Genomic DNA, 8874 nt, shown 5'->3' on the forward strand with positions numbered 1-8874 from the left:
TGCCCAGTTTACACCTGTAGCATCCAGTTTACACCTGCAGTGCCCAGGTTACACCTGCAGTGCCCAGTTTACACCTGCAGCTCCCAGTTTACACCTGCAGCGCCCAGCTTACACCTGCAGTGCCCAGCTTACACCTGTAGCATCCAGCTTACACCTGTAGCATCCAGTTTACACCTGCAGCGCCCAGTTTACACCTGCAGCTCCCAGTTTACACCTGCAGTGCCCAGCTTACACCTGCAGCTCCCAGTTTACACCTGCAGTGCCCAGCTTATACCTGCTACACCCAGCTTATACCTGCAGCACCCAAGGCTCAGCCTTTTGGCAGAGCCTGCAGGAAGTATCACAGCTACCCTGGGCAGGCGCCTGTCCTCCTTCCACACAGAGGTCTTAGGTGTCACAAACTAGTTAGTGGTGTCACAAGCTGTTTTCAGTCTGCAGAAGCCTGGGTGTCACCATGTGAAAGCAGCCACACCAGGCAAATACAGATCACGAAGGAGTGCCTGTCGCAGCTTCTCTTGGTGGCTGCTCTACACCGGTTTTCAGTGAGCAGCTCAATGTCTCTGTTCTCCATCTTGGAATGATCCACTAACAACGTGCCATGCAAGTGTTTGCAACGCACCACTCAAGTGCTTGCAAGGACTGCTGCCCTGCACAGGGACAGCCCTGAGGGCAAACGACTCTCCAGCTCAGGATCAGAAGGTTCCCTGAGACAGTGGCCAGAGAGATGGCCCTTTTGCAAAGGACCTGGGTTGGCTGAGTTCCACAGATCTAAGGCTCCCTTTGGCCTCCACACAAAAGCAACAAATACGTAAATCTTCTTTTTCTTAAACTTATAAATCAAAGTCCAAGAAAGTACTAAGCAACACACCTGTGTTCACAGGACTGTCAACAAACGTTCTGGCGGATGCCTGTCCTTCCCCAGTGGGCACTTTCTGAGCCTATAATCTATGTATCCGTACTCCAAAAGTAAGCGTGCGCTGGGTGTGACCCGTCACACAGCTGCCCAGTGCTGGGCAGTGTGTCAAGGTCTGATGTACCTGGCACCTGAACCCATGTTCTCACACATGGATGTGTACAGATATGGGTTTCTCAACCTTGGCTCTGTGGCTGTTTGGAGCTGAGCAACACCTACCTGTCCTCTGTGCCAGCTCTGAAATCTACAAGACACCTCTGGACATCACCAATGACGCCAGGGGCAGAATCACCTTTATTGAGACTGTCTCTATTCCGAGTCATTTCCTGACTAAATACGTATCGTAAAGCTATCTGACCAGCCAGGGAAATCACAGCTTGAGAGAGTAGCATGGAGCCCATCTCAGCAGCTGTGCACATGACCACTGGAGGCTACTTCCTGGCCCTTCAAATGATGAAACAAAACCATACTTGTCAGCCTGGATTCTCGGTCGTCCGAAGCTCATTCCTTCTGGTAGTCTTTACGATCTGAGCTTTCTTTGTGGGTAAGCTGGGCTCAAGGCCAAGAGTGTGGGGGTCTGTGACCCTCAGGAGATCATGTGCCCAGAGACACAGGTCTCTGAGCCCCCTGCTAATGGCTGACCTGTGGAAACACAGACCCAACAGGGTCTGATTTTCTGATTTGGCAAGAGAAGACAGAAACATGGATTTCTGTGCAAATTATCTCCAGCATTCAATGTCCAGTAATTGTTAGAGCAGAGCCCACTGGCTGGAGGCAGCGGGTGCACTGTCAGCATCCAATTCTTAGTCCAAGTCCCAGCTTGACAGTCGCCTTTGGCAACAGCACCAAGGACTACAAAGTGCTCCAGCTTCTGAAGACCGGCTCTGTGTCCCTGGCAACCCCAGGGCCTAGATGGGGCCTGGCACTTCTGGCTACATCATCTCCTCAGCATGGGAGTGTGTGTGTGTGTGTGTGTGTTTAGTGCTGGGTGCAAAGCCCAGGCCCTCGTTACGACAAGCACACACCCCACCACTCAGCTACAGCCCTTTCCCAGGCCCACTGTCATTAAAGCTGGGATCTGAAAGGGCTGGGTAGTTCTGGTCCCCCAACATGCTACAGACTGCAAAAACACTGCTGCTACTGCTCACCCTGGGGCATGACTGTGTGGTTAGTCGAGGGTAGCAGCTGTGACCCAAGGGACTGAGAACACACCTGTTAGTGGAGCCAACCATGGCTGTTACGGGGAATAAACTCACGTACACGAAGAATCCCAGCAGCCCCTCCTCCTTGAAGATCTTCCCAATAGAGCTCAGTACACCACTAGGGGGGCAAGATGGAGAAGGTCACCCAGCAGAAGGCCACCATGCAGCCTTACTCAGACCAGACGCTGCTAACCAGGATGGGAAGTCTATTACCAAGAAGACCCCATGGGGAGAAAAAAAAGAGCTTTTGGGGTGGGGTAAATTCACACCACTCACACCTGACCTAGGACCTCGGATCCCCACGCCTGCACCTCATGCACACCTCTCATGAGCCAAGCAAGCTCCAAGCAGAGGACCTGAGACCAGTGAGAACACGAAGGGGAGGACAGAAGGGAGCACCTCCACAGGGCAGCAGAGGATTCCTTGGATTAACCCAGGAAAAAAAACCTCCAGCCCTCCCACCCAGCACGTCTGGGGTCTGGAGCCCTGGGGTGCAGCCTGCTGGAGATGAAGAGGGCAGGTTGAGGCTTCCTGCCCCATCCCCCTTCTGTGACCTGTGACTGGAAACAGCAGCTGGCCCACAGAGGAGCTGCACCACCCAGGTGGAAGCGCCAGGCACATAACCCTGGCCAGCTAGAGCTGGTCCCGGGCTCCAACCCCACCACGCCCTGTGTTCTTCTCATGACAGCGGCCTGACCCACTGGGGTTTCAGCCAAGATGTCCCCGCCGGTCATTTACCAACCTCCTATTTCAGTCTGCAGAAAACAACCAAAGACGGGAAATAGCAGAGGAAAAGGTTGTGGGCTTGGGGCCGAAGGCCTCTGGGATGAGCTGAGCTCTGGGCATGTGAGGAGCAGGCAGCCCCTTGGTAGAGGATGAGAGGAATGGAGGGCCAGGTTTTGGAAGACAGAGAAAGAGCTAGCTGTCTGGGAGCCGTGTCCCCCTCACCCCTCCCCCACCCCTGGCTCGCAGCTGACCCGGGCAGACTCCAGCAGCACGGGCCATGGAGGTTCTGCACCCGCCTCTGAGAGGACTGACTCAAGGCTCCTTTAGAGAACCGAGTGAGGGAGGGGCAAAACGGAACCGCAGGTGCGAGGCAGCAATGGTGCTATTCCTAGTGAGAGGAAGGACAGAGACACCCAGGCATCACCTACCTGTATTTGGCCTCACGTCCCACAAACTGCACCATGCAGCGCATCGAGATCACTGAGGGGAGAGAAAGCTCTGGGTGACCTAGAGGGCCAATGGCTTAGCGCCCTACCTCTGTAGTGTCCGGGCCAGAGTGGGCCCTGTGCCACACAGGAAAGGATCCCACAGCCATAGCATCGTCTCTGACTGGGAAGGGCACGAGCTGGTCTCCTGTCACCGCCTGCCTCTTCCCAGTCACAATCCATGGATTCTGGTGGGACCAGCCTATACCCATCCACCTGCACCGCAGTGGGCTCGGCTGCCGGGTGGGTCCTTACCGTGTAAGGGATGAGCCAGCATGCGCGATACGCACTGCATCATCATTTCATAGGATGTCTGCAAGAGAGGGGGGTGGGGATGCCATCAGGCCTGGGATCCATGGGCAACTAGAAGCCTATATAGGGAAAACCAGATTCACTCTTCGGGTCTCAGTCTGTCAAGGATGCCGCCCACGCCCACCCTGATCCCTCCCTGAGGTATGCTACATTCATGGGCCAGAGGCATGTTGTAGGGAGGGTAGTCCCTTGCAGTATCCGGCTCAGACTCCTTAGGCGACTGTAAGGATCCAGCCACCCGGGGATGAGAGCTCTCCTCTCTGGCCCTCGGACACCCACCTCCTTCACAACTTTCTTCAGTGAAGTCTTCATGTCATCCTTGTTGGAAACCTGCTCCATCTCATCTGGAGGGAAAACCTGACCACAAACACCCCGTGAGACTCAGACACACACCTAAGGGACGTTGGGTACTGCTCCCACTGTCTGAGCTGTCATAACTACCAGACTTTGGGACACTGAGTGGGAAAGCCAGAATCACAGCTGCCATAGCTGTGTGAGGGAGGGAGGGAGGGAGGGAGAGAGGGAAGGAGGGAGGAAGGGAGGGGAAGGAAGGAGAGAGGCCTCCCAGGCACAAACCCAGGAGCCATGGGGGAGCCATGTCTGCACAGGAAGTGGGACCAGGGCCGGCAGGCTGTACCTGGTAGCGACTGACTGGACCCTGGGAAGCCCTGGACGACTGCTTACCTTCTTCATGCTGCCTCGGGTCACAGTGGACAAGGCGTTGGACATCAGGCGGGGGCTCAGGCCCCGGAACAGGCCTATCTTCCCATCCACCTGCACAATGTACTTTGCTGTAGGGAGGTAAAGAGTGGGGGCGGGGCGTCACACCCAGCCCAGGACACCCACTGCCAGACCACACACCCAGACCAGTGGTTTCCCCATCTCGGCTGGATGTAGCCTGAGGGAGTGTGTGTCCAGGGCCCGACACAGGCCAACTCCGATCCCAAGTGTCATCTGACCTGTCTCTTTTGGTAAAATGTTCCAACGTTCTTCTGACAAATAAGCTCACTGGGCTTCTTGCTTGCTTGCTTTTCCTTAGCTTTGAAAACTACTTGGCAAACTCAACTGTCGTTTCTCAACTCAGCAGCTGGAATGCTGTAATCCAAAACCAATTTCAGCTGCTTATAAAGTGTTTTTCTTGGGGTGGGGGTGAGGCGCCCACAGGCAGGGATGGCCTTCCCCACCTTAGGGAGGGGGGGGAAGAAAAGGGATGGGAAGGCAGACCTGAGAAGGTCTACAGGGCACGCTGCAGCTGGGACACCCCAGTCCCTGTCACTGTGCTGTGCTATACCTACGATGCCCCTGGCAGCCACTGGTTCCTGTTAGTAAGGGACAAGGCAGAAACAAGGACAAACAGAAACAGAGTGGCACGGGGGGGAGGGGGGGGGGGACTTGGAGGGTCAGGTGGCAACGGGGACCTGCTGTTCTGCTCTGTATCTCACATCCCTGCTTTACATTTGACCCATGTTCAAGAAGGTGATGTTTCTCTAAGCCCTGGAAGCCAGCACGGCGCTCCCTCAATGTGATCTGCTTCCAGACCTGTGACGTCAGCTCTCTAGCACCGCACACAGGAAGTGACGAGCATGTGTGCCCTTTTCTCCTCTGCAGCAGATCTGCCGGCGTGACTCTACGTCACACTCAGAGAGGGCTTCCGGGGACAGGGCGGTGCACCTGCTACCTGGACCACAGACAGCTTCCTGAGAAGGGGCATGGGGAGGGCAGGGAAGAAAGGACTGGGGAAGGCCATGAGGGGCCTGAGGGCTGGGCTCAGACAGAGACTCTGTGTGGCTCCCACAGAGCTAGCTCCAGGATTTCCCCACTTCTATGAGCTGTCAAGTAAAAGGAGACAGGACTGTTCAGAGGCCCTCTCAGGAGCTGCTCCCGTCTCACCACCCCAGAGCCTATCTGTAAAGCCTGCAACTCCCTCCCCACTCCCCAAGGATTCTAGCCTTCCACCACAGAATGTCCACAGCTGTGAGGCTGTCTACCACAGTGCGGGGGAGGAGGACACACTGGCCAGACAGTTCTAGACAGCAGGTCAGCCAGGCACTTCCTGACTGAGGAACAGCCAGTGTCCAGAAGCCCCCGGCAGACAGCTGCTCTTGACATCTGCTCTGAAACATTTTTAAGACCTGGGTGGGGGCACCTCAGAACCTGCCTCACTCTTGCAAGAGGCCTTGGGATGGTCCTATGTGGAAAGGCATGACCTCCTCAGACATGAGTCCTTCCTAATGGGCGCCACTGTAGGCAGACTGAGAAAGCTGGGTCGCCAAGGTTTGTGCTCACTATCTTTGTGTACAATGGCGGGTGGGGATGGTCTACTTACATCTTTACCTACACCAACAATCTCAAAATAAAACACAAACACATTTCCCCACAGAATGGCCCATTCTGCCTGGCCCTAGAGTATACTTGGAACTGAAGGCAAAATTGGAAAGGAACCTGACCTGTGGTTCTGCCAACAGTAAGTGCGTAGAGCAGAGAAGGTGCCTCAGAGGGCAAGCACCAGGTTATGCAGCAAGGAGACTTGCAGAGAACATTCTAGACTAGCCAAATGGGTAAGAGAGGTGGGGAAACAGCAGAGCTTGTCCAAAAAGGGGATTCGGGCAGCAAACTCAGAAAGACACTTTTAGGAAGTGCCTTAGGCACATTCGACAGGAGGGACAAGGAGTCACAGCTAAAGAGACCCTTCCTAGCTGGGCGGTGGTGGCGCACACCTTTAATCCCAGCACTTGGGAGGCAGAGGCAGGTGGATTTCTGAGTTCGAGAGTTCGAGGCTAGCCTGGTCTACGGAGTGAGTTCCAGGACAGCCAGGACTACACAGAAAAACCCTGTCTCGAAAAACCAAAAAAAGGAGACCCTTCCATGCCTTAGCTAGCTGTCATCCACAGGGGACCTTGGCTGGGGACCACAGCCAAGACAGAAAGGTGGGCATCTGCTCCAAGAGACCTCCCCACGGGGATTCAATAAGGACTCTGAGTGCAGTTAGTGTGCCTTCCTCTACACACAGCACAGTGGGGCTGCGGCAGGCAAGAGGCTGCCGCACAGACTCGTGCACCGGCAGGATCTATGCCTCCTCGTGTGGATCTAGATCCAGTCTGTGCCCTGCAGCCTGGACTGCAACACTCACAGGCTTAACCTGACCTCTTCTGCCTTGGGCTACTCTCAGGTCCCCTCCTTAGAGCTGGCACTGGCTCCTGGTACCAGAATGCACAGCAGGTTCCCAGGTACAACCCGGCCTGTGGCACTCACCATAGGTGAAGAAACTCGGCAGGTAGAGGACCTTCCTTCCCAGCACATTGGTCCCGAGGGTGGGGGGCATCGGCTCATGACCCACCTTCAGAATCAAGAGACAGAAGGAAGAGTCACTGTAAGGAAGCGCACAGCTTCCTGCCTCCAACTCCTACATGGCTGGTCCCATCGCCCGGAAATATCAGCTGGCGTCCCTTTATCAATGCCTAACCCTTGGTCCCACCCTAGCCCCGATCTAAATCACAGACCCTCCATCCTCTCGATGCTAGACAGTATCAGTACACAAACTCTCGTTTTTATTTTATTATTTAAGAGCCTTTTACTACATTTCACATGTTTGCCCATTATTATTGTAAACATGACGGGAAGAGGGTGAATAGAGCGCAGTGCATGGTGGGAATGAGGCACAGTGCATTATGGGAAGAGAACTGGACGCAGTGCGTGACGGGAAAACACGGTGCAGTCCGCGTGTAGTCAGAAGACACCTTTGTGGAGTTGATTCTCTCCTTCCACCCTTCGGTGGGTCCCAGGGATAGAACTCAAGTCGCTTTATACATTTTGCGTCCCTGTGTGTCTGTACACGTGTATGCGACGGTCGGAGGACAACTCGCACGAGTTGGTGTTCTCCTCCCACCATGTAGGCCCTTTGGAGTCACTTCAGGTCTTCAAGTGTCTTTGGCAACAGGCGTCTTTACTGAGTCATCTCACTGGCCCAGAAACACACATTTAATTTTTTTAACACTATTTTTTGTGTACATGTGTGTGTCGTGGCATAGATGTGGAAGTCAGAGGAGAATTTGCAGGAACTGGTTCTCATTCCGTCCGGTAGGTTCTGGCGATTCAACTCAGGAAATTTGTCACGTCTGATGGCACCTGCTGAGCCAACTCGCTGGCCCAAAGCATCCATTTTTAAGTGTTTTACTCTCTGTTCTCCTGAGAATAGATCTAATTCACTTCTTCATTCTATCCTAAGTCCCAACATACAGTGGCCCGGGGTCTCAGTCCCGGGCTTCAGACAGCTCTGCACTGCCACCTACTCTCAAATTCCTCTAAGCTTACTGTAAATAGCTCTCAGACCTGTCCCTGCCAGTTCTAGGCTTAGCAAGTGTGGCCTTAAAACCACTTGTATGGCTGGGCTCTAATCTCAACCATTCTGCCTCTCTGGGGCAAGATGACCCACATTTCCACACAGCCACAACAGCCTTCGCTGTAAGCAGTGTGTTAGAACCAAGGATCTGGGGCTGGAGGGATGGCTCAGCGGGTAAGGAGTCTGCTCTTCCAGAAGGTCCTGAGTTCAATTCCCAGCAACCACGTGGTGGCTCACAACCATCTGTAATGGGATCTGATGCCCTCTTCTGGTGTCTCTGAAGAGAGCGATGGTATACTCATAAAATAAATAAATCTTAAAAAACAAAACAAAACTGAGTATCTGTCAATTCCACAGACAGCTAGAGGGCTGAGTCACCATAGCCATACGTGACCCCCGTGGAGAAGCTGGAGGGGGGAGTACAAACCAGAACTAAGTGGGGTGAGAGCAACCTCCCCTGAGCCCTCAGGACAGACTGGAGCAGCACCTGCTAGATATAGCAGGGGACAAGGCCCACAGGTTAGGACCTGGCCTTTTCAGCTGCGCTGGGCCCTTTGCTGGCTATTGCTTTTTCTTGACCTTCTTTACGAAGGTGTTTCATCAAAGTTCACATTATTCCGTCAGATCTGACTCTGAGACATACTTAAGGTGGCTGACTGTAAATGTCTTTTTTTTGGGGGGGGGTGTTGTTTGTTTTGTTTTTTGGTTTTTTTTTTTTTTGAAACAGGGTTTCTCTGTGTAGCCCTGGCTGTCCTGGAACTCACTCTGCAGACCAGGCTGGCCTCAAACTCAGAAATCTGCCCGCCTCTGCCTCCCAAGTGTTGGGATTAAAGGCCCTGTGCCACCACTCCCCTGCAACTGTAAATGTCTTAATTCTTCTTATTATTATTGTGTCTG

General features: G+C 53.9%; 1 protein-coding gene across 2 annotated transcripts in view; it reads right to left on the reverse strand.

Annotated features, from left to right (window-relative positions):
* The window catches only part of Mtch1 (mitochondrial carrier 1), a 15881-nt gene that overhangs the window by 3933 nt on the left and 3074 nt on the right, over positions 1 to 8874 (reverse strand). For both annotated transcript variants that reach the window (XM_028767872.1, XM_028767873.1), the window contains exons 2-7: positions 6891 to 6975; positions 4323 to 4429; positions 3918 to 3995; positions 3582 to 3639; positions 3270 to 3321; positions 2174 to 2233 (exon numbers count right to left, since the gene is read on the reverse strand). In XM_028767872.1, the coding sequence (XP_028623705.1) occupies positions 2174 to 2233; positions 3270 to 3321; positions 3582 to 3639; positions 3918 to 3995; positions 4323 to 4429; positions 6891 to 6975 (440 nt within the window). The remainder of the gene's footprint in view (positions 1 to 2173; positions 2234 to 3269; positions 3322 to 3581; positions 3640 to 3917; positions 3996 to 4322; positions 4430 to 6890; positions 6976 to 8874) is intronic.

This window comes from Grammomys surdaster, unplaced genomic scaffold, assembly GCF_004785775.1.
Source record: "Grammomys surdaster isolate TR1022 unplaced genomic scaffold, NIH_TR_1.0 183, whole genome shotgun sequence".
Taxonomy (NCBI): Eukaryota; Metazoa; Chordata; class Mammalia; order Rodentia; family Muridae; genus Grammomys; species Grammomys surdaster.